This window comes from Caretta caretta, chromosome 12, assembly GCF_965140235.1.
Source record: "Caretta caretta isolate rCarCar2 chromosome 12, rCarCar1.hap1, whole genome shotgun sequence".
Classification (NCBI taxonomy): Eukaryota; Metazoa; Chordata; order Testudines; family Cheloniidae; genus Caretta; species Caretta caretta.
In genome coordinates this window covers 37,801,455-37,826,991 of record NC_134217.1, presented here as the reverse complement: position 1 = coordinate 37,826,991, position 25,537 = coordinate 37,801,455, and the positions used below count along the sequence as shown (strand labels likewise).

General features: G+C 48.8%; 1 protein-coding gene across 6 annotated transcripts in view; it reads left to right on the top strand.

Moving 5' to 3' along the window:
* KIAA0513 (KIAA0513 ortholog) overlaps positions 1-25,537 on the top strand; it is a 91,992-nt gene that overhangs the window by 58,172 nt on the left and 8,283 nt on the right. For 5 of the 6 annotated variants that reach the window (XM_075118456.1, XM_048816322.2, XM_048816323.2 and 2 more), the window contains exons 2-10: positions 297-836; positions 7,628-7,727; positions 8,201-8,274; positions 8,876-8,946; positions 11,382-11,589; positions 13,021-13,061; positions 13,657-13,744; positions 14,229-14,306; positions 22,228-22,257. In XM_075118456.1, coding sequence (XP_074974557.1) covers positions 484-836; positions 7,628-7,727; positions 8,201-8,274; positions 8,876-8,946; positions 11,382-11,589; positions 13,021-13,061; positions 13,657-13,744; positions 14,229-14,306; positions 22,228-22,257 — 1,043 coding nt within the window. In that variant the 5' untranslated portion in view covers positions 297-483. The remainder of the gene's footprint in view (positions 1-296; positions 837-7,627; positions 7,728-8,200; positions 8,275-8,875; positions 8,947-11,381; positions 11,590-13,020; positions 13,062-13,656; positions 13,745-14,228; positions 14,307-22,227; positions 22,258-25,537) is intronic. The other variant, XM_075118457.1, reaches the window with a different exon arrangement.

Genomic DNA, 25,537 nt, shown 5'->3' with positions numbered 1-25,537 from the left:
GGGGAAAAGCTGCAACTGCCCGATAGGTGGGTTGGTTTGTTTGTTTAGATGTCATTAATAAATGCTGCAAAGCCAGCACCGGTGCCAGTCAGTCTCCCTGTCCTGCTAGTAACCACTGTTGGTGGAGGAGAGTGGGAATTGGCTGAATAAGTGTCAGTCACTGGGAGGATAAAGAGGGATGGAAGGTTCTGGGCCTGCTGCTGCTCTGGCTGGGGCTGTCATGACCCCATCGAGTGGCTCCATGATGCCAATTCCCTGGGCTGTCCTTTCAGTGGTGGTTGTATCTTGCCTTTCAGACGCCTTCTGATAGCCTGGAACCTTGAGGGGACTTACCAGCTCTAGCCGGCTTATCCTAGGAGCGTCTTTGACACACTGAGCTGCAGATGGCCTCGAAATCTCACTGATGGGCGAAAGGGAAATCGAGTCACAGTAAAGCAGCCTCCCGCCCTGGTACCTGCCCCCTGCACACCCGCTCTACAAGCCATGGAGGCCACTGACGTTCCGGTGGGGAACCTCATTGACTTTGATTCCGAGCCCCCTGCCTCCATCCCCGCTGAGTCCCCTCCCTTGCCCCCTCAACCCTCCAGTGGCAATGGGTTACTGGAGGACCTGGGGGACCCGGCGGCTGTAGGAGAGGAGAGTGACACCACGGAGTCGGCCGACAGTGAGAACGACATGGGGGATTCGCCCAGCCATCACAGCTGGAACAACTACCGCCGCTCCTCGTCCATTGAGTCCTTCTCGTCCAACCAGAGCACGGAGTCAGCCAAGGACGAGGTGATGGTGGAGCGCCGGGAGTTCATGAGGCAGTACGTGGAGAAGATCTTCAGTGGAGGGTGAGTGAGCCAGGCCTGGTGTGGGTTGTCCTCTGCAGAGGTGCATGCTGGGATGGGGCAGGATGGAAGGAGCCAGATCCGGTGGGGATTGCCCTGTGCAGAGGTGCATGCTGGAAAGGTGTGGGGAATAATGAAGCTGCCCCCTCCTCCAGAGGAACTTTCACTGACATGACTTTTCTCTGTTCACCCTTTTTCAAAGCTTAAATTCTCCCCCCTTCTGCATTTGGCAAATGTAGATTTTTCCCCTCCACACAGTGTTAGAGAAACTAGAGACTGGGATTCAGGAGGCCAAGATCAACTTACTCCTGCTTCTGCCACTGACTCCCCCTGTGACCTGGGGCAAGTCCCTTTCCTTCTCTGTACCTCTGTTTCATCGTTCTGTAAAATGGGATAGTTCCTTATCTCAAGAGTGGGGATGAGAGGTTAAGGCTAAATTCACTCATGCTTGTAAAGCGCTTGAAGACCCTCCGATGGAAAGGGCGGTAGCCATACAGAGGGAGATCAGGTTCTGAAAGTTCCCGTCCTCCTTCCAACAGGGCTGAAATTAACCAGACTTATTGTTTCCCCTCCTTGCCCTCACGTGCTGGCCTTTTTCTGTGCTGCATGGCCTAGGGGTGCATGCCCTCACGCCTTTGACATCGTGTCATGCCGTACGCTGGAGCCGCTGAGGCATCGAGTGTGTCCCCCGCGTGCAGCTCTTCCTCAGACGGTGATGCCTGGAATGGCACGTCCCCCTCTGATTGCCTGCCCGCGGTGCTGACTTACTGCGGGCACGCCTGCCAGATTCAATCACTCTACTTAGCCTGGTGTAGGATCCGGGAGTGAAGGGGGTTGGCAGAGAGGAATGGGGGGAGCTTTCTGCATCTAGTTATGATGGGTCTGTGTCTGAAGCTGGAGGGGCTGTGTACCGCACTCCATTCTCGCCCTGCTGCAGATCTCCGCGCTGCCCAGGCTCTGATATAGGCTTTCTCGCTAATCTAAATGTCAGGGGATACAACGCACGTGGGGGTCTGTTCGCTGTTTGTCAGCGACGGATGCCTCTGGCCCTTTGATCCCGACAGCAAGGCGTACTTGTTTCAGTCTGTGTAATATCCCGGTTCGGCGCATCCAGTGTGATTGAGCAGATCGTCTGGTGGGAAGCAATAGGCAGAGCTAATTGTTTTGCTCGGGTGATTCAGTCGTTGCTGTGGAATTTCTGCTCTGGAAATCAGCACTCGGTTCCTTCCTTCATCTTGAGAGCAAAAGAGCAGTTCGAAACAGGGGAAGGGAACAGGGCAGCCTGTCAGCACAGCCATAAAGCAGCCCAGCTGGGAGGTTACCGCACCTGGGGATTGCGCTGGATGCAGGGTGCGTGGTAACAAGAGACTGCCAAAGCAGCTTTGCTGAACCGCTGAGCTGGATGCAGGCTGGAAGGGAGAGCGAGGAGTTGCTGTAGGGCAGCTGGAAGGATTCAGAGCACAGCTAGGGGGCTGTCTGGGACAAAATGCTCCTTGGACAGGGGATTGAAGCTGCCGGAGGGGTCGGGGTGGCAGATGGAGCCTCTTCCATAGTGTCAATTGTACAGGAGAAACTGGCCCAGTACCTGCATCCCTCTGGGCTGGGGAGGTAGTGTTCAGTGCGGATAAATCCTGAAAGGTGTATGGGACCAGGGCATTTGGGGTCCAGACTGTAGGGGGTCACAGAGGCCTGTCCTTTCTTTCTGATGCTCCCCGAAGGTGATAGGTAATGAAGTGGCTGAAGGGAGCATTTTATTATTTGTTTACATTACTGTAGCATCTAGCAGCCCCAATCCTAGACCAGGCCCCATTGTGCTAGGTGCTGTACAAACACAGGACAAAAAGGCAGTGTCTACACTAGAGACCTTACAGCGGCACAGCTGTACTGATGGGGCTGTGCCACTGTAAGGCTTCCTGTGTAGCCGCTCTATGCCGACAGGGGAGAGCTCTCCCGTCTGCGTAGTTAAACCACCTCCCTACATAGCCCTGTCCACACCAGCACTTCTGTCGGTCAGGGGGGTGTTTTTTCACACTCCTGAACGATATACGTTTTACTGACAAAAGGGCTAGTGTAGCCATAGCTTAAGACAAGAGACAGCAGATGGATGCAAGAGGCAGACTGGGGGCAGATGCAAGGTGCCAGGAGGACAATACTGGTCAGACGCAGTGATTGGGGCACTGCAACTGCCGAAACATTGTCAAGTTTTTTTGGAAGAGCCAAATGTCCTGGAGAGATCAGAGTTAGTGGGGATTAGAGTTTTCTTCAGGCCCGCTGGTGCAGGAGACGCCATCCAGCCTCTCATCATAGAAATGTGGGGCTGAAAGGGATATTGAGCGGTCTAGTGCAACCCCTGCCCTGAGGCAGGACCTAGACCCTCCCTGGCAGGGGTTTGTCCAACCTGTTCTTAAAAACCTCCAATGACAGGGATTCCTCAACGTCCCTTGGAGGCCCATTCCAGAGCTTAACTATGCAGACAGGAAAAACGTTCTGCCTGATATCCAATTTTAGGCCCTAGCAAAGTTACTTAAGCTCCCAGGCTCGTCTTTTGAAGATGTTGTGCAGGTTTCCTTTGGGGATGAGGACAGTGAGGTCAGATACGGAGTGCATACCCGCCCACAAAACACCTTTCGAGATCCCTAGGTCCTGCGCATGCCTGTCACATGCACTGGACTTCATCCAGTGGACTAAATGCCCCAATAACATTTATGTGGGTTAAGTTAAATAATCACTACACACTTGAACGACCTCTCACAACAACAAATAAGACAAAAACACTCTATCACCTGTGGGTGAGCACTTTCCAGGAGAGCACTTTCCAGAAAACGGTCACTCCATGTCTGACCTCTCAGTCCTTGTCCTCAAACGAAACCTGCTTTGCTAGACACTAAAAATCATGGTCCTAAAAAGACACTGGGTTTATGGCTTATTGCAACAATCGATAACCCACTAATCCCCCCCCCTTTTTTTTAGTCCCGCGACTGCAGAACCACTGCACCTTGAATGGTCTTTGACAATGTGTGAACTACTTATGCTAACCAATCTGTTCCACCTTGTATTAACTGGGACGCTAGGACTACCTTTCCTAGACCTGAAGAAGAGCTCTGTGGAGCTCGGAAGCTTGTGTCTTCCACCAACAGAAGTTAGTCTCTCTCCTTGCAGAGACGTCGCAGATCCAAGCTGAGAACTGTCTCTCTGTCTGTCTCAAATGGAAACTGACCAGAATTTTTAGTATTGATGTCATGAATCTTTCTTCATTTCCCCAATACCCAGGGGCTCCTGGGAGCGCATATGCCTGGGGAATATAAACTCCAATTTGGACCGGATTTAACATGATTGTTTTGCTGGTGTTTAGGGGCTAGGCCCATTGCAGCAAGCAGTGGCAGTAACTGTGCCCTAGAAGCTGTTTAGCGGCGAGGGACGTTGACCCCTTTGCCTGTTTAACCAAAGCTTGAGGCTGCATCTGGCACGCCCAGTTCACTTCTGTAGTGTCGACAAAATTTAAGAGTGATGGGAGCTCTGGAAGGTTTGAGTCCTTGTGACAGGGTGCTGGGCAAAGGGTTGCAGATTCAGCCCTCTGTCATGCCTGCTCCTTGTTAGGTGAACAAATTAGAGTGGTCTTGAGAGAACCTGCCCTAACTGGGGAGGCGGAGACAGCTGCTACCTTAGCTAATTAGCCTGGGGCTGCATAAAAGTCTGAGGGGCAGGAAGCCAGAGGAGAGCAGCAGGAAAGAGAAAAGGCAGAGAATGGAAGCAGGGAGGTAGCTCTCCCCTCCTGCGTGCCTGCAGACGGTGAAGGGTTACTTGTACGTGGTGAAACAGTGGTGGGAACGAGCCTGAGAATAAAGTGCATCAATGGTTACTAAACCCAGGGTCTCAGAGTGACTTTGTGAACCTAGCAGGGGCAGAATCCATCAGAGGAGTGAAGTTCTGGAACAGCCTTCCAAGGGAAGCAGTGGGGGAAAAGACCTATCTGGCTTCAAGATTAAACTCAATAAGTTTATGGAGGAGATGGTATGATGGGGTAACATGATTTTGGCAATTAATTGATCTTTAACTATTCATGGTAAATAGGCCCAATGGCCTGTGATGGGATGTTAGATGGTGTGAGATCTGAGTTACTACAGAGAATTCTTTCCTGGGTATCTGGCTGGTGAATCTTGCCCACATGCTCAGGGCTCAGCTGATCGCCATATTTGGGGTTGGGAAGGAATTTTCCTCCAGGGCAGATTGGAAGAGGTTCTGGGGGTTTTTTGCCTTTCTCTGCAGCATGGGACACCAGTTACTTGCTGGAGGATTCTCTGCACCTTGAAGTCTTTAAACCATGATTTGAGGACTTCAGTAGCTCAGACATAGGTGAGAGGTTTATTGCAGGAGTGGGTGGGTGAGATTCGGTGGCCTGCATTGTGCAGGAGGTCCGACTAGATGATCATAATGGTCCCTTTTGACCTTAATGTCTATGAGTCTGAGTCTACAGTCCAGCTAAAACTCTCTAGGTAGCACTTGGCAATGGAGGTTGGGCACATTGCCCTTCCTGAGGGTAGAAACTCTAAATGTGCAGTCAGTCTATTTCCAGCTAGCGTTCGGGTCAGTTACCACCTTGCACTCTCACTCACGTCCGCGCTACCCTGAGGTTCCAGCAAACCAGTAGACTCCTGCAGCACTGGTCAATGCACTAGTCTCCCCAGGCACTGTGTGTGTGAAGAGTGCAAACCGGGAGGCCGAAAGAGCAGGCGTTCCTCATCCCTGCGATGCAGGGAGAAGCTCCCTTTCTGTTTCCGGTGAGGGTTTTGCCCTAGCTGAGTTGCTGAGTGAATAGCTCTTGAGAGCAGAGCTCTTGTTTCACTTTCAAAAGGTTCCTGGCCAGTCTGAGCACTCGACACAGGAGAAAACCCACTTGGCTGCCTCTGTGCTGGCTATCCTTTTCACTAAGAAACACGCTTTCTTGGCACTGGAGAAGCCCCTGAGATCTGTAATGTTTCTATCTCATTTACAAGTGCTATTGCCTGGGGACTGCAATGCTGCATCATCCAAACCCAGAGCAGAAACCTCGGCTCCTCATAGTCCCAATGACTTTGTTTGCTTTGGGGTTTTTTTAAAACTAAATTAAAACTGTTCGCCAAAGAGGCCCCAATTAAAATGCATCTCACTCCCACTCAGCAGTGCTGCTTTGCCCACTCCCCTCTTCCGTGCAGCCATCTCGGTTCCAAACACCGAGAGACGCTGGTGTTGGTTATCCCCTGCCTGATATTCATGAACAGCTTACTCCCTATGCTTCAGCCACTGTATTGCGCGGGGGTGTCTCGCCTCTTACTTCCACCACAGAGCACTTTATGCACTGCTTATGGTGTGTAAAGAAATTCTGGTACCTCTCTCAGCCCTTCCCTGGCTAAGGAAGGTGACGTGCCCATCTGAAATGATTTAGGAGTTGTCCAAGAGCTCTTGGCCAGACAGCATGTCTTGCTACTCCTGTAAAATGCCACGTTCTGCCTCTGATGCTATATTAATAGTCGTGGTGTCTTTCAGCAGGTAGACCAATAAGTGTAATACTCACACGATACCTCCTTTCCCTGCATTGGTGAGAAATATTCATCCCCCGCTCGTGTCTTGTCATTAATCCGTATTGCCAGTGTAACCTCCTTGGACTGTATCTTTACCATGTATTTGTACATTGTTTAGCAAAAGTCAATAATTGGGACCTCTAGGGGTTACTGCAAGATAAATGAGTGACTCCGGGTATGTCTACACTGCAATGTAAGCCCAGGGTTAGAGGGACTTGAGTCAGCTGGCCTGTGTTAGGGAACCCTGGGCTTGAACATTGACATTGTATTTTAACCCTACATTTTTTCTAATCCGTGCTTGAACCTAGGGCTCTGGTGTCCACGCTGACGTGCGCAGACCTGAGTTAAAGTAACCATGTCTGAGTCCCTAGCCACCGAAATATGGCCGCCCTAGCCCTCGGACGTGGTGCACTGTGGGAAGACTTTACTGCCCGCCCTGCATGTTACCAGGAAGCAGCAGAAGGCTCGATGGGTTCGCTCTGCATTGCAAACCCAGGCGGCTCTCTGGCAGCATGCTTGCAGATTGGTGACCAGAAGAGAACGGGTCGATGCCAACCTGAGCTGCTGCCATGTGCAAAGCACGGGGGGTGGCTTCCGTTTTCAATAGAGTGCATTGCAGATTGTTGGGATAGAGAGGACTAAGGAATCTGTCCAATGGAATTGTGGGATACTTCCGGCTGACTCCCAGGACCGGAGTCAAGCGGGGCTAAGTCTACGCTGCAAAGCAATAGGGCTCGGACCCTGGGTCCCGGCTTAACTCGAGCTCGGACCCTCCAGCCCCGCAGGGTCCTGGGACCCTGCGTCTGAGCCCTGAGTTAGCGCAATTGTGGCATAGTCTCAAGGGGGATTAGATTTAAGCTTGGGTTTATGTTGCAGTGTAGACATACCCTTGGTGATTTGTGATACACTGAACAAAAAAATTGCTCTCCCCCCTCCCCCAAGGCGTATTGCATCTATTAGTGAAGACCAGGAGCAGAATGGAGAGGCCAGGAAGCAGCCTGAGCAGCAGGTATGTGCATGACAATACAGATGTGTCCTGTACATGTAGCCCCAGTGATACAGCTGTGTCATTGATTGATCGTGTCCTTGATAGAACTTGTGGATCCTTTCCCGCAAGGGTCTGCTCCTGGCTCTCCGAATACCTCTGCTTTTTTCACAGGCTACAGGGATTTTCTGAGCAGCTCAGCATGGGAAGGGAATTTAAAGTGTGTTTGATTTTTTTTTTGTCTGTTCCAGGGAGGACCTGGACCAAGAAGAGAAGGCCAAGTTTGGGGAGCTGTGCAGCGGAGAGAACGGAAAAGGCAGGGAGTGGTTTGCAAGATATGTCAGTGCTCAGGTGAGCAGGGGAGAACAGCTGCCGGATGCTAACTCCTCTGTGTCAAAGCAGTTGAGGGTGCCTGGCTCTGGTGATGGGGGCAGTTTGTGCAGGAGGGTGGGTCTCCTGGACATCTGTTAGAACAGCATAGTGGTGTGTTTGAGAATGTGCCTAATCTCAGTGGGGAGAGCTGGGGGCAAAGAGATGTATGTTTTGAATTGCATTAAAAATGCGACTGTATCAATCACTGGGCAGTGGAATGTTAGAGAGAAGCCGTCAGTTTCATTTAAAAAAAAAAATCAAAATAACTCATCAAAACCCCACAGCTCCTAAGTGAAGTTCCACGCCGTCAAACCAGTGTCCAGTGGCCCAGCCCCACTGTGGCGAATCCTCTGGGAGCGCTCACGTCAGTTCTTCGGAGCTTGCGCTTTCAGTAGCAACGGAGAGGAAGGAGCGCTAAGACTGATGTGTGTCGGCTTCGTTTGTCTTTGCAGCGCTGTAACTCCAAGTGCGTCTCGGAGCAGACTTTCTATCGGCTGGTGCAGTCCTTCGCGGTGGTGCTGTTCGAGTAAGTAATGGCAGATATCAAAGCAGGGTTGATTTTCCTTTTTCACAACTGAGCCCTCTTGTAATCTGCTCACCGAGCCATCAGAGGGATGCTTTGCTTCCATGCCAGCTAGTTCCAGGAGACCAGCCTTAGCTAAGTACAAAGTCAGCAACCGGTGCTAACTGAATCGCTGTCTGTCCCCAGTTGAACTGCAGAGCAGCGTCTCTGGAAGCACCTTTTGAGCCAGCTGTATTGCACCAAAATTGCTTTGAGGGCCACGTGTCAGTTGGCAGCATCTCCAGTGTGAATGCACAGTGCTGCTTGAAAGCAGAGTGTCTGATTTAGTGTAAAGCAGTGGGGGGAGCTGGTCCTTGGTCGGTAGGAGGATTTAGAGAAGGTAATGCTGGGGTGGGTGGGGCTCTGAGCAGATGGGATGCAGTCAGTCTGACATTTCCCAAATGGGATCTACAGTAAGGGGATGGTGAGTATGGTTAAGCGGACGCTATGGCAGAGGTGGCCTGGTACCAAAACATCTAGTATCTCTGGGTATCTGCTAGTTCTGCTATGCTGCTATAGATGTGGCTGCTAATTCCCTGCGTCTCTCTTCCCCCACCCATTTTAGGTGTCACCAGATGGATGACTTTGGTCCTGCCAAAAATCTAATGACCATGTGTTTCACTTACTATCACATCGGTAAGCGGCTTGTGCACATGGGTGCCTTTCTCATTTTGGCTGAAGGAGCGGGGAACTTGAAATGACTTGCAGAATAAGTGTGAGGGTGGGTTGTTAGAACAGATGTGTATTCACTCGGTGGGGCACAGCTGGCTCTAGGATGACGTCCCTCATCCCAAGGGGAAACATCTGCTTGATTTGGGATTGGGAGGCGGTCACTGAGAATGGTATCTGCTGAATTTCCGAACTAAAGTTTAAGAAACTAAAGGTCAAAGTTTTCAAAATTAACTCGTGATTTGTGGGTAGCAAATTTGAGACACTTCAGCGGCTTGATTTTTCAGAGTGGGGGAGGGCGCCTCAGGACCTCCTTAAAATCAGGCCTCCTTCCTGGGACTCTGGTTGGATGCCCAGAAACTGAGGCACCCCCAATCACTAGTCACTTCTGAAAATCTTGGTCTAAATCCAAAGCACTGTTAAACAGGGAACTCTTCAGCCTTCGGAGCTATTTTCAACAGAAAATTGTGTCCATTTAAAAAACAGGAGCTTCCTCGCTTCTCTCTCTCCTTGTCCGTGTTCCTCTGGCTGCGTGTGCTGCTCCTGCCCCAAGTGCCCAGCGCGGAGGTGGAATTGGCATCGCAGTCACTGGCATGAGCAGAGCGGTGTTTGGGAGCCTGGCGTTGTTATGGCATTGAGGGGTCTTCCCTCTCTTCCTGTGCATGACTGTCATTAATGCTACTGTGAGTTATGTGTATGCAGAGAGAGGGGAGCATGTTTCTCAGTGTATTGTGTGTGCTCCAGATGTCCCAGTCTGGCAGCTCACGGCTGCTTTTAAACCCCTTGGTGCTCACTGTCTTACCACAAATGCCCAAGGGGGAAGAAACCCCAGTGAGTCCTTGTCCGTTCAACAGAAGAGATGTCATCTGGTGTTACAGCAGTGCTTGGCTGTTGGGACGCTGGGAGCCATGAGAGATAAATATTGAAACCTGGGTCTGCGGCACAAGCTTTCTCTACCCGCAGTAGAAGGGGAATCCGGCTGTTGTAAACATCTCTCCTTTATTATTAGAGGGTCCCCGTTCCTGTGTGTTTGGCCAGGAAACACACAGATTCTAAGGCCAGTGTCATCAGCTCAGCGCAGCGTGGTGGGGTCATGGCAGTGCTGCACTATTGAGTTTGCTCCGTTTCAAAGTTTGCGAGCGCAGGTTAAAACGGACTCGTGAGGCTCAACGATTCCCCCTGTTAGGAATCCAGGCTCCTCTGATTCTGCTGAGCTTGGCGCTTTTCAAATAAGAAATCAATGTCCAGTGACAGCTTTTTTTTTTTCCCCCATGACTGGGGCCAGCTTCTTTTAATTGCTGAGTTTCTCTGTATCGCTGTTCCTGTCCCTCTGCCAGCTAGAGAATACTATTAAACTGTCTTAGAGAGTGGAGATGGGCTCATGCGGCCTTGTAGCACAGCGAGATGGTGATTAGTTTGTCCTAAAGGAAATAGATGGGGAACCTATTGGGAGACCCTGAGCCATGTGGGGGCTGGAGAGTGAGGGGCTTATCTCTGTGTGGAGAATGTGGAGGAGAGGGGAAATGGCATTCATAAACTATCCGGTGGGTTGCTGGAAAGAATGTTCCTCTAGATCAGTGGTTCTCAACGAGGGGTACATGTACCCCTGGGGGCATGCAGACGTCTTCCAGGGGGCACATCAACTCATCTAGATATTTGCCTAGCTTTACAACAGGCTACCTAAAAAGCACTAGTGAAGTCAGCACAAACTAAAATTTCATACAGACAAAGACTTGTTTATACTGCTCTATATACTATATCAGCAGTTCTCCAACTGTGGGCGAGTTCATTTTAATGGGGTCGCCAGGGCCGGTGTTAGACTCGCTGGGGCCCAGGGCAGAAAGCCAAAGCCCAAGCCACACCACTCAGGGCTGAAGCCCAAGATTTTACATGTGATGGAACTTGGGGGTACGCAAGACAAATCAGACTCCTGAAAGGGGCACAGTCATCTGGAACCACTGCGCTAAATCTCAGACCAGTGACGTCCCAGCACCCCCAGAGCCTCCGCTGCAAATCGAGCGGCTGTTCCCCCTCTGACTGTTCTTGCGGCAGCCAAGAGAATCTCTCTGCTCTCTAGCTATGAGGATGCCAAACCCCTCGGCCGTCTGTCTTTCACCACCTGTTGGTTCAGGAGATGCTGGCCATCATGCACACGCTGTTGGCTTTAAAGCGAAGGATGCATCCCGGCGAGGCGGAGATGCTGACATGGGGGATTTGCCTTGTTGGTTTAGTCTCCATGTGGCTAAAAACTGGGCATCTTTGTCTCCTTTCTGGGAGTAAGGACTTGAGGAGCTTGTAGCTAACACTGTGCACCCACCTTTGCAGTAGGGGGCAGCCTAGATTTGGTTCTCCTGGGATCCCTTAAAAGAGCCATTTCTAGAAACCTCCCGTTTCTCCTGTAGGTAAAGCCCAGGTGCTGCCCACAGAGGCGAAGGAGAAGCCCATGGGGAGTATCGACTCGTACCTGAAGTCCGCAAACAGCTGGCTGGCTGAGAAAAAAGACATTGCAGAGCGACTCTTGAAGAACACGTCAGCGAAGACTGAGAATGTGAGGGGCTTCTTCGGGGGGCTGGAAACCAAGCTCAAGGGACCCATGGGCAAAAAAAGCGAGTGAGTTTTGCTGCATCAGTGCTCAAACGCCCTGCGTAGGGGGCGGGTGCCGTGGGCTGGACAAACAGGCCGTGCCAACCGCATGGCCGTCAGCCAGACGCATGCGCGTGCTATCTGGGATAGGACAGGCGACCTCCTGCCCGGAAAGCAGGTGCCTCTACTCAGCTGGCTAAAGGAGGACCTCAGTTACCTGTCAGGGCTTTATCTTCCCTCTACCATGTTCACCCAGCTCTGCAGTCACTAGAGCCTGAGACAGACACATGGATAGGTATGCTTCCATCCAGCACAAGGACCCTAGGTCTGTGAGAGCTCTTAATTCAGGCTCCCCAGTTGTATCTCTTAACATTACGTGGGCTTCTCTGGAGTGAGACCTGGATGTCTGTCCTTATCTGCGTGCTGAGACAGGTGGGCTCTGGAGATGGATTTCTTTGGGCGTAGCGCAGTGGTTTGCAAACTGCTCTGTGGACCATCAACAGCCCAGAGAAGAACGTGCCAGTGTGCGGAAGAGATTTGGCAGGCCACGTGCTGTGCCTCATTTCCAGCCCGTAAAGTTCCTTAAACTACAAATGCACTAAACGCCAGCGAGGTGATGTTTGACCACCAATGGGAGCGGAGGAAGGAGGCCCATGTGATCACGAATAGGCATGCAGGCGTCCTCACGACACCCTCTCCATTTAGATGTGACTCCCTCAGTGTGGGGAGGGATAGCTCAGTGGTTTGAGCATTGGCCTGCTAAACACAGGGTTGTGAGTTCAATCCTTGAGGGGGCCATTTAGGGATGTGGGCCAAAAATTGGGGATTGGTGCTGCTTTGAGCAGGGGGTTGGACTAGATGACCTCTTGAGGTCCCTTCCAACCCTGATATTCTGTGATTCTATGAAAGTGTGAGAACGCCCAACACGGAGAGAAGGGTAACAACCTTCCAGGGGCTTTCTGACTGATTGCCCCAACTCTGCAAGGGTGGTGATGCCAGAGTGTTCTCCAATGGTTAGTCATGGGACCGGAAGTCAGGAGAGCTGGATTGCATTCCTGGCTCTGCCACGGACTCCCTGGGTGACCTTGGGCAAATCAGCCAGCCTCCCTGTGTCTTGGTTTTCCAATCTGCAGAATGGGGCTAATATGCTTGCCTACTTCAGAGAGGCAAGTGGGGCTGCAAAGCACTGGGAGACATTCTGGGGAAATAGCCTGCTTGGGCATGAAGTTACTGGGAGAAACTCTCCCAAGGGCTCCAGCGTACATTGGCCATGGCTAGCACCTCTGAGTCAGCCTCTTGTCTCACCACTGCGTCTCGCCCCAGTGGCTGTGATGTGGGAGGTGGATGCCAGCAGGCTGAATGGGTTAGTTATGTGGGCTGATAGGAGGGGGAGCTGGCTGCAGTAGGGCATCGGTTTCTGAGAGGGCGGAGCTGACTGGCACGGTTTCTTTGCTGTAGGGAGGGGGAAGACAAACCGAAGGAGAAGCTGCGGAAGACAGGTAAGCAGCGCGGCCGCAAACCAATGGCTTTAGCAAAGGGATCCCCAGGATCTTAGGGTGGGGCGCAGACACGGTGTGAAATGCCCTGGCACAGCCAGCGTCATGTAAAGTGACTGGGAGAGTGAAATTGCTATGGGGAATGACTGACAGCTTCTCAGTGCGGTTTGCAGAGGCACTTCAGGAAGCTGCAGAGAAACCAGAGGAAGTTTTTCCAATCCATTGTTCAGCGCAGTAGCATCTCCCGTTCCGCAGTAGCATCCTTTGGATGCTGAATGTAACCTGCACACACGCAGCGTGGTGCTTTGTGGTGGTGAATGTAACCTGCACACGCACACAGTGTGGTGCGTCCCCATATAGAGGTTTGAGTTTGTTACTGCCCCTGAGCTAATGGACCTGCTCCTTTAGCTCAAGTAGCAACCATGAGGTTGAAAAACAAAGACCATTAGGGATGGTCTGAGTGGATTTTTTTTTTTTTTTCCTTGATACCTCGGGGTGACTGCTTGGGGGGTGGGGTGAGTAGCTGAGCAGTACGAAGTTTGTGTTCGTACAGCTCAGCCGCCTCACAGCCTTGGTGTGCAACTCTGCTTCCCGACAGTTTCCTTGTACAGCCCCGAGGAGGAGGAAGAGGAGAAGAAGGGAGAGAAGATCTATTTATATATGCATCTGAAGCAGCAGCCTATCTGGTAAAGACTGGTTATCCACCTTCAGCTGGAGCGCTGTGCCTGGTACTTCTGAATCAGCTGGCATGAGCATCCACTTGCACAGCACCAGCAGTATGAGGGGGAACCCAGGCCCTGTGCTGGTCCTGCTATGCTGGCTGAGTGACATGCTGCCGTTCCCCATAACTCAGCCATGTGCCTGATCCAAGTATTCTATTCTTCACGCATGCAAAGTTGACTTTGCCTTTCCCCTACCCCCCAAACAATGAGATCTGTCAACGCAGCCACTGACCAAAACCCCCCAAAACCAGGAATTAACAGCTCCGTAAAGCTGACTTCTCTTTGCAGCATGCTGTGTGCATAGAAGCCAAAGGCTGAATCTGTGTGGAAGGCACTTTGGCAGGACCCCGCGTACAAATGCCCCGCGGTCGCTCAGAGGTGCGCTGGGGTGGCAGTTGTGTTCTCCCATGCAACACGCGGTCTCCAATGCCTTCTCCCTGTTTTGTAGGCACACCCTGAGATTTTGGAATGCAGCCTTTTTCGATGCTGTCCATTGTGAGAGGAGGAAGAGATCTCCCACCACCAGGTAGGGCGTGAACATTAAATCCTGGCTGCCCTTGGCAAGGGAGAGCTGGAAGGCAGGGGGAAAACTGCCCATGCTTCACTCTCAAACTCCCCAGCCCCACCAACAGTGGAGATGACAGGTTAGACCCTTCCCGCTGCAGCTGTTTGCTGAGAAGTCCACCCAGCGGATAGCTGTTTAAATCCTGCTGCACTGCGAAGGCAGTTGCCATGGCTAATGCTAGAAATTAACTGCATGAAGGTCCGAGGTGCTTGGAATCCTGGGTGGAGCATGAGGGGGCAGGAGTACAGTGAAAGGAGCCTGCCCCCTCCTCCAGGCGTTCTCTCTGAAGGCCCTTTCTCTGTACTTGGCGCAGAGCATAGAGGGGCTTGGTTACCATAGGCTTAGATGGGTTCAGCTGTGCAGTTCCCATGGCTGTTACAGAGGCCATGTGCCTTTGGGACAGGAGAAATCCATTGAAATCATCTCTCCAAAACAGCTATGTTTGTATAGCAAATAGATCATGATCAGTCTCCTTTTACTTACCTGCCAAGACCTGAACCCAAAGTCCTGCTTTCGCCCGGCCACTGTTGACTTGATCTACTGAAACAGAAGCAGATTGCAGGGAAATGCTCTGCCTTACGTGTTTGATTACAAGACTGCTATGGAAGTAGAACCCTGAGCTTGAGTCTAGGCAGCTAAGCCAAGGAAATAATACATTTTCCAGTGTTCTTTTTGAATACAGATACATGTGTAATTTAAGTCTAAACATTTATCCTGTTGAGGATTTGGGATCTCAGAGGTTTTCTTGTTTTTAATTGCTTTTAAAGGGACACAGTCGCAGAGCTTGGGTCCAAAATCTAGTAAGGTTTTTTTGTCTGTTTTATTTACTTTTTTAAATGCAAGTCTTACGAGAGCTGTGTTAATAGAGACCTTTCAGGGAAATGATAAAATTATATGGGAGGTTTCGTTGCTAGGATTGCAAAATCCTCTGTAGTGTTAGGAAAGGGCAATGGCAGCATGGTACAGGCAGAGGAGAAGTAGAAATGAAATCGACTCAGAAGAGAAGTGAAATTCGCCTTTCAAGTTACTCAATTAAATGTTGAAATAAGCTTCATAAATGGTGAGGAATCAATTTGTTTTTTAAAATTCTCTCTGACTTAGTCTTCTGAAATGTTGCTTATAACAGAAGGTGGGGTCACTTACTTTAAAAAAAATTTTTTTTAACCTGACAATGTCCCTTTAAGAAAGATAGCATGGCGATGTGCATAAGGCACTGGATTGGGAGTCCGAAGACCTGGCTTCTGTTCCTGCTCTTCCACTGACTCAGTGTGTGACCTTGGGTGAAGCAGGTCTTTGCCACAATTTCCATACCTCTGAAACGGGGACAATGCTTCCTTACCTTTGTAGAGTGCTTTGAGATCTGTGGTTGAAAAATGCCAAGTGTTGCAATCAAGGACTCAGCTACTTACCAGATATGAAGTGCCCTGATGGACTGGAAAAGACTGGCATGTTTTCAGTACTTTTTAAGCACAGACCAATGAAAGATCCTACTGAACATTAATACAACTTGCATTTATGAAGCATGAAATTAGCAGCAGCGAATGTCTCGCAAGGTCATGTGCCTTTGGCAGCTGCTCTGTGATGAGAATGCCTTTCTGAGCTAACCGGATGGCTGATTTTCCTTGTCGGCAAAAACAAAACATATTTGTAATTCATAGGTTTTCTGAGCTTTGGCCAGGGGTATTGCAAATAGGGGGGAGGGATAGCTCAGTGGTTTGAGCATTGGCCTGCTAAACCCAGGGTTGCGAGTTCAATCCCTGAGGGGGCCATTTAGGGATCTGGAGCAAAAATTGGGGATTGGTCCTGCTTTGAGCGGGGGTTGGACTAGATGACCTCCTGAGGTCCCTTCCAACCCTGATATTCTATGATTCTATGAAATATTGTTGAGGTTTTGAAAAGCTGCAGCGTCTCATGTGGCACCTCTGGGAAGGTAGGAAAGGCCAGCAGCGTAATGTGAGCCTTTGCAGGGCTTGCTGAATGAAAATATAAATCCTAGCAGGGAGAGCAGATTTAAAATGAGCAGCGTCCTGCAACTCACTTTGGGACACTGTAAAAATATCAGATTCAGTGGCTTACCTTTTAGCTTTAATTAAAGGACAATCCAAAATCAACAGAAAGCATCGCTGTGGTTTTGTTGTAGCAGCTCCAAGGAAGGCCAAGGGGAAGCCCTCTAGACTCAGAGTAACATTCTGCGTTGGTTTGAGCCCTTCTGTATCAATATCCCTTCGTTCAAACCTGGTACCCAGTGGGTGATTGGCCATGGTAGAGTCAAGTTTCTACAAAAGGGGCTTTTAGTATCCCAGCTAGACCCAAGGATGTTATTCACAAAGGCATTTCTGGATCTTCATCCATGGCTGCTTGTGCAACAAGCTGACCTGTAAGGCTAAACCTTACTGAGTTTGACAAACTATGGTCGCGCTGGCTTGAGGGGCGGTAGCTCGGGAATCTAAGCCTCAGGCTGGCAATTCCAAGATTCCCCCTGGAACTGCAGTTTCAACTCTTGTTTCAGCTCCTCATTCTTTCATGGCACCTGTACAGTGAGGGCTATGCTGATTGGGAGTGAGACCTTAACCCCCTGTATCCCTGCCCCACAGGCAGGACGCTAATTCATGGGAGAGGAATGGTTTGTCCTACTGTCTTAGCTCAAATGGCCCCTACTGGTACATCTCCCCATGCTGTTATGCAGCATGCTGTGCCCACCCCAGAGCTGCATGCATTTCTCTGGCGCACGCATCTAGTTTGCAAAGCGTTTACCCTTCCTGAGGGATGAAGGGCTCAGGCTGCTGTAGAAGTCAAACGTTAAGAAATGGACACAGTATTTTAGTGACTGACCTTTGTCAGAAGGCAACTGGAAGGTGGGCCATAAACTCTGCTCCCAGTCAGTCAGTGCCTGGGTACTATGGGGTGTTTTCATGTGTGCTGTCACTGGTACCTACAGACAGACACACACACACACACACACACACACACCCTACTTCCCTTCCCCTCCCTTCCCTTCTGTTGTGGGGAGGGATATAAGTTGCACTCTTGATATGTATGGCACCAAGCCTTTTTGTGGTGTCATTAAGCCTCAAACTGGGCTAATTCCCGCTACAGCTTTGTAGCATTCTGTTAACTCTACTATCTCGCTCCCCCCCGCACACAACTCTGGTGAAGGGTCTCCAGGGTTTCAGCAGCTCTGCAGGGATGTGTGCTTTCTAGCATGGGCTAGGGCGTCATTCAGAGACTCCTATGGGGTATGAGAAAGCAGGGTACATTGCCAACTCGGGGTAAGGCAGGAATGACTTAGCCTAATTTGTGGTATTGGTTAGAGACTGTCCAAGACATAAGTGATAGCGTGAAGGCCCTTTTTCTAGTACTCAAGCCAAAATTGAGCCCTGACGTTTGTAGGTGCGGTGCTTGATGGGAATGCCTTACACCTGCTTACACCAGAGGTGCATTTGACACTCATTCCTGTTTGTAGGCAGGAATCCAGAGGTAATGGATTGAATCTTGAGTCTAAATCTCCTTGGAAACTCTTCTCTGCTGTGCTTAGTCATCTTACTTTGTCCCCATAGTTTTTTTTTAAAAGCGGTTGCTTCTCAGCAGTCCTTGCTAATTTTCCGCCAGTGAAGAGGTCATCCCTCTATTGGAATTAACTTAGTAACCACTTGGGAGACCCAGCTCTTCATTCTTACTGCTCTGTAAATGCTATGCTAAACTCTGCTACCGAAACTTTGCTGTAAGGAACCTTTTAGTGTTACAGACATCTCCTGGGGACTGAGATTCCCCTGGTGAACATAAGCAGCTTTGGTATGCTGTAAACATACCCTATGGTTATAGCTCTGGGCAGTAGTTTTGTCACTGAAAACTTCAAGATAAGTCCTAGGCTGATCAAAGAAAATTCCCAAATCAGACAGACAGCAGGATAAAGTTATTTCCTCTCCATTAGTGACTTAGGAGAATGTTAAACATCATCTATGAGGCATAAACATATTTCAATCAGCAGGTCCAGATAACTTCACCCCAGAGTCCTAAAAGAGTTGGCTGAGGAGATTTTTCTGGGCTGTTTATGTTAGATTTTTAATAAACATTGCAATATCAGGGAAATTCCAAAAGATTGAGAGAATACTAATATTCTGGCAGTATTCAAAAAGGGCAAGCACGAAGACCCAGGTCAGGCCAATTAACCTGGTATCCAAAATAATGTAAAGTTGATATGGAATTGAATTAAAGGATAGGAATATAATTAATGCTAGTCAGCAGGCTTGCATGGGAAATAAATCTTGTCAAACAAACCTGATTTAATTCTTTGAGATTATCAAATTTATCAAATTTGGTTGATAAAGATTACTGCGTAGATAATAATACATTTAGGCTTTTGTAAGGCGTTTGATGTGGTACTGCATGCTATTCTGATTAATAAATTAGCACTATAGAATATCAATGAAGCGCACATTAAATAGTTTAGGAACTGACTGACAGATCTCATAAACCAGCGGTCAGCGATGAATCATTGAGAAGGTGTGTTTCTAGTGGGATTCCTCAGGCAGCGGTACTAGGCTTGACACTATTCAACGTTTTTATCAATGATCTAGCAGTAAATATCCAATTGCTTTCGATAAAATTTTCAGATGACAGAAAGATTGGCAAATACAGATGAGGAGAGGGAAGTTATACAGAGAGATCTGGATCGGTCGGTAAACTGGACCCATTCAAGCAAAGTGTGTTTTAATACAGCCAAATGCAAAGTCAAGGAATGAGGGCCAGACCTGCGGAATGGGCGAGTGTATCCCAGAAAGCAGTGACTCGGAAAAGGGTTTCTGGGTCAGAGTGGACAAGCACTGAACAGGAGTTCCCAGTGCAAGGCTCTGGCCAAAAAGACTGGTGCTATCCATGAGTGTATAAACAGGGGAGTAGCTCTGGGGATGTGATTTTATCTCTGTATCTGGCACTGATGAGACCGATACTGGAACGCTGAACGATGTTGAAAAAATTGGAGAGGGTGCAGAGAACCGTTTCAAAAAGGAATCAACGGCTGAAGAAAAAGCCTTGCCATAAGAGACTTCGAGGTCAGTCTGTCTAGCTGATCACAAAGAAGATTGAAAGATGACTTGATGACAGCGTATAAATGCCTTCCTGGGTGCCAAAGGGCTCGTTAACCCAGTAGAGAAAGGCCTAAGGAAGCTGTAGCCAGACCAATGCAAAATGGGAATTAGGCACAAATTTTTAACAGTGAGGGTGATTTTACTATGGGAACAAACTACCAAGGGAAGTGATGGTTTCTGCATCTCTGGGTGTCTTCCAGTGAACAGTGGATACCTTTCCGGAGGGTAAGCTTTAGCCAAATGCAAGTTGTTTGGTAGAACACAAGCATAACTGGGTGAAATTGAATAGCCTGCGATATGAGCAGATCAGGCTAGGTGATCCTGTCCTGTCCTGTCTGGCCTTAAAATCTATGAATCCATGAATATAGTTAAAATATAAAAGCTGACAAGCCGGGTTTTCTTCTTTTCAAAAAGAAAAGAATTCATTTGAGATCCAAACCCCCCAACAGGTGAACTCTGCAGACGTGCAGCAGTCTGAGCATTGCACGTGAGTTTCTGGTCTTGGAAAAGAATATTGTATGTTCCTAAATTGGATCCCATTCTCTATCCAGGCACTTCTGTAGTTGACTGTGAACATGCTGCAGATGTGCAGTTGGCTGATGAACACCATGCAAAAACAAGTGGTTGCCAGGATCACATTGCACATGGCCACAGTTTCCAAAATTTAGCATGCAAACTGCTGAGACACCTTGGTCCTGGCAGGGCTTGGAGACAGCCAGATCTGCTCATCGCAGCCCTTCAGACAGGGACGGCACAGTCTCTGCAACTAAAATAAAACCACTGCAAGTCCTTTTAAGTTAGGAATCAGGGGGCGAAGCAACAGGCTTGGTTCTGGCTCTGCCTGCTCCATGTGGATGCAAGGTAAGGTGGCATGCAGACGTGGCACTCACTGCTTCATAGAGAGGAATGAGATGAAAATAGGGTGAATTACCTCTGAATGGCACAAGAAGAGATTCACCAGCAGCTTCTTATCATAGCAACCAGTGATTGATACCATCAGAATACCGGTTCTAGGAACCTGCAGTGTCTTCCAGCTGTGATCATTAATGCAGGAGCGTGTACCTATTTCAGGGTTTCTCCTACGGGATTGAATGCCTCCAGCATCTCACGTGTGCAATGGATTGTAAAGGGAATCGTGACACAGTGAGGCTGCAGCTTCCTTTCATATAATTGTGATGGAGGATTGAATCTGAGCAATCAAAGCAGGCCGTGGCCTTCTGTCCTTTTCCCAGGAGCTATGGAGGGGCTTCATGCAAAAGTCACATGCAGATGTAAAACGCCTTCAGGATTTACAGCCCGCCTGGCCTGGCCTGTGGTGTGGGTGTCTGTTTCTAAAGATCTCTGTGCTTTAAAGATCATAGCTCCATTTCCGTAGGCACTACGAGATTCATCTTATTACACCTTGGGCTCTTCATTCTCAAAGCATTTTACAAACATTAATCTTTGCAGATGCCTGGGAGGCAGACAAGCATTCTCATCCCCGTGGTACAGGTTGGGACACTGAGGCGGAGGGAAGTGATTGTGTCAGGGACGGGATTAGAACCTGCAAGCTCCTGGCTCCCAGTCCAGTGCTCAGACCAAGACTCTGTCACCACGTTATATAGTTCCTTGTAAGGTCTCCAGTGCATAACATGAAAAGGGCTTAAACTAGTCCATTGCATTAGCAACAGTGTCGGTGCCTCAGTTAAGGTTTGGCTCGGCAAAGAAAAGGCGCGATCTTGATGTCGTTCATTTTCTCAGGCATTGGTTCAGACTGGGTTCTGGTCTCCTGGTTACTCCCTAGGGTCTGGCCTACTCTGACATCCTGACTGAGGGTGTGTCTATACATGCAGCTGGGGTTGCAATTCTCAGCTTGAGGAGATAAACTCACACTAGCTCTCGCCAAGCTACTGTGCTAAAAATAGAAGGTAGCCGTGGCAGCATGAGCAATGGGATGGGTTAGCCACCACAAGTACGTGCCCATCAGAGACCCTAGGTACGTACTCGAGCCAGCTAGCTCATCCCGCAGCTCGTGCCGCTGCAACTCCACACATCCGGATAGCATGAGTATGTCTCCTCCAGCTGGGAATCACGCTTCCGCTTCCAAGTGTAGACGTACTCTGCAGCAGACTCTCGTTGAAGCTGATGGGAGTTTGTCTGAGTTAAGGACCTTGGCGTTTGGCCCTTGGGGATTTAAGGTGAGGAGAAAAACATCTTCTGTCCAGAGACTGGTCCCTTTCGGTGTTCGACTCCAAAGTCTTGCTTTATAGATGGGAGCTTCCCTTAGAACTGTTCACCTGCTCTGGAGGTGCAATCTTGGAGGTGAGAGATCATTGAGTGTGCACAGCAGTCACTGATCCCCTCTGACCAGGCTAGAAAGACACACTGGGTCCCTGCAGTGAGACACTTTCCCCTGACCTTCCTTTTCTTAAAGGCCTCCAGGGGATAGTCTGCTTTTGTGAACGCCTTTTCTCACCAGGCTGGGTTTGTATCTCTCAGTTCGCAGCCCTCTGGGGGAGGAAAACCCCTAAAGCAACAACTGCCTAAAGTCCTTCCCCAGGGCGGCTGGGGGCGTGTAGCAGGAATATTTGGTTTCATGCTTGGTAATTGCTTTGGAAGAACAGGAGCAGAGTTGAGATAACCGGGAAGGCGATTTTCCTGCAAGGGGGAAAGAAAAATAACAAAAATCCTTTTTTCTTCTCTGCCTATAATGACTTTTCTTTCTTTCATCTGTTCTTCTCTTTTTCTCCATCCATATATCTTGCATGATCTTTAACATGTAACCTTTGTTGACCCTGTTTCTGCTGCCACTCCAGAGGGAACACTGGAGAGGAAGAGGAAAAGAGGTGTGTCTGTCCGCATTACTTTGTTGCATTTTTACAGTAGCATTGACTCGCTTCAGGTCCAAACTTTGCCACCATGGTAAAATGTCACAGGTGCAGGTTGGGCTCAGAAATGCCACCTGTTCCAATGAGAAATAGGCACAAATTCAGATCTGGCTCTACCTGCAGGAAATGGGGACCGGGCTAGCAGTGAGACTAAAAGAAAACTGTCTGGAAACAATTCTATGCAGAATCCTCAGATGTGGTAGATTTTAAAACAAAATTTAATCACAGGCCACTGCATTGGGGTGTCTCGGTAATGAACTAGGTCCGTGATGGATAGAGTTGATGGTTTGTACTTCTGTTCTCTTGTGCCATTTCATACACTGGCAACTGTGTGATGCTCCAGTTTCATGGGCAGTTTTTGGACACAAACTGAGTCTCCTAGCATAGACGGGGAATGTCATTCTATCCTCTCTTCCTTATTTTATTTTTTCCTTTGCTACTGACTCTGTGAAATGGTGTGGTCTGGTGAGCGTTGCTTTTTTCGCGTTCAGTTCCTGATGCCTGTGCGGTTCTGAATCAAGGTATATTCGATCCTCTGCCTTAGTGCGTTTCCAACACTGCTGTTGCTTTGAGGTTGTGAAGATGTTTTGCTGGTTTGAAATCTTGCCTTTTTATTTATTTTATTTTTTCTTTAAATTGTGACTTATGGGGTTTTTTTTGTTTTATTTTTTAAAGTGCCCATTAGGGGAAGCTAGCAAGTTGCACTGAGAGTTATGTTGTTGAGCTTTACAAGTTCAAGAAACAATCTACTGGGGATCAGAGTCAAGAACAGACTGGAATCTGGGGCTGGGGAGAGATTCTTTGATTTAAAAAGAAATTTTAGATCTTGATGTCTGATCCTGGAACAAATCGTTTTAAGTGACAACAAAAAAAGCCTACCTGAAAAAAAGACTATTTGGAGTTCATAGATAAGTTATTGAAAGCGCAGCTAGTGTCTGTTAGGGGAAGGAAATCGACTCGATTTGTGTAAGCAGAGCACTGCTCAGATTAGTTGCCTATTGTGAAATTTACCCGTGCACAGGCCGAGATTAAATGGGACTTTACTGATGCACAGGGCCTTGTACATCTTATCTGCATGCAGAGTGGGGTGAACTTCAACCCTCGTACATCACAAATCACACTGCTGACCAGAATTGGACATGCACCTGCTGAGACCTGGAGTTCTCGGTAGTCCAACATCCTGAGCTTGCTGGTGCATTGCCCTGCTGAGGAGCTATAATATTCGAAGCTCATTTTGCAGAAATATCCTTTCCCTAGTACATTTTAAATAATATAGTCAAATCTCTAATCTATATGCCCTCCTAATAGGGATTAAGTGAAGAAACAAATGGATCTTTACAGTGGCCTTTTGTGCCAGTATAAAGATCCATGTACTTAAGTAGAGACATATTTTTTCCTTTGCAAACATGTTATTCCTAACCCTAGATCTAGAAGTATCATGAATCTCCCTTGGTCACTTTGATCTTGTTTTCTCTCAGCAAGAATATACGAGGAGGGCAGAAAAACCTAAATACGCTTCTTCTGTAACTGGGACAATGAGATCTGTCAAATTTTGCTTCCAGCGTTCAAAGCACCTTGCTGATTTTCTTTTCTGCCCACCCCCTGGCAGCCTTCAGATTTAGGTGCATATTTTGGTTGCTATCGTGAACCTGACCCTGACAGACTTTGTGCTTTTAAACATACACCTAAACATTCTAGTATGGCACAGAATTTGGCCACACAAACTCCACTGAAGCAGCTAAATCCCTTGCAGTTTACAGGCCCAATCTTGCAAAGCTGTCTCACAAGAAGTGAACATGTGAGGAAGGACTTACTGGATTGGGCCCTACCTGGAAGCAGTCTGAGATAACTGGCTATTCACCAGTCCTAGCAGGAATCGACACTTGTTCTAGTTAGGGTGACCCAGTGGAATTTGCTGAAAAGATACCCAAGTGCCACCATCTATTTCCAATTGAAGCAGCACCTCCAACTCCAGATAGGGTGCAGGAGAGTTAAATGTGCGGTGGACGTTTGTGTGCTGTTCCTTTTATTCTCCTTTTGTCTCTCCTCTGTTATTTCTTCTTCCTGTTCCTTTTTCCTTCCCTTTTCTTGATCCTCTTCTGAGCCTTGTATGTAACCCCCCACCGGACTTCTGTTTAGTGGAGGGCTGTCTGAAACCCTGACCTCCGGGCTTCCCCATATGCATGTATTACATGAGTGTAATGAACATACCTAGAATGACTCGTGTCCTGGCATGATCGTGGCTTTGTGAAAGACCTACTTGTAAAACATCTGTATGGGGAGCCCCACAACCTCCTACTGTTGGTTAGTTTTGAATGCACACAGTAATCTTTCACAGCAATATGTGAGCGGGAGCATACAAAAACGGTGCTGGCTATGACCGAAGTACAATAGGCTGATTTGTATTTGATCAAACATGTCTAGATGGACTTGCACCTAGCTCCTGGGAATAATGTCACGTTCTCCAGTAATGAAATGCTTGGCAAGAACACAAATGCTGTGTGTATTCTAGGTAATTGCATCTGGCAATCCACTCAGTTTTTCTCTGCGCTTCTCACTAAGGAGAGAAGGGAGTGGATGCAGACTTGTTGGGTAAAGAGCTCAAAATACAGTCCAAAAGGTGCTGATCCACCAGTGCTGTTGGGTATCATCCCCCATGGCGCTTGCACTTCAAAGGAACATGCATCCGATGAAGTGAGCTGTAGCCCACGAAAGCTTATGCTCAAATAAATTGGTTAGTCTCTAAGGTGCCACAAGTCCTCCTGTTCTTTTTGCGGATACAGACTAACACGGCGGCTACTCTGAAACCTGTCATTATTTCAAGGCTTTGTCAGTTCCCCCAAATGGGACCCCAATTCAACACACGTAGATTGTTTTAAAGCTTTACTATTTTGAAGGTGAAGTTGCCAGAGACGAACTGAGACTGCATCATCTAGCTCAAAATATTCCTCGGCGAACGCGGGCTACATGGCTAGCGTTGCATACTGAGACCTTGGTAATCCTCACGGGGAGGGCTCTTGCGTCTCATTTCAAACGCCCTCGAATCAAACTCCATTGATTTGTCAGCTCCCTTCTATCTGATGATTGCCGGTCCACAAAGCCTGTCGGACCTCGCCCGCAGTGGCCTGGTGTGACATGCCATGCAGCCTGATCTGGAGTGCAGAGCGCAGCTTCGTAAGCGAGGTAGTTGCCCAGCTGAGTCGTGTGACTGCTGCCCATGGAAAGAGGCATAATCAAT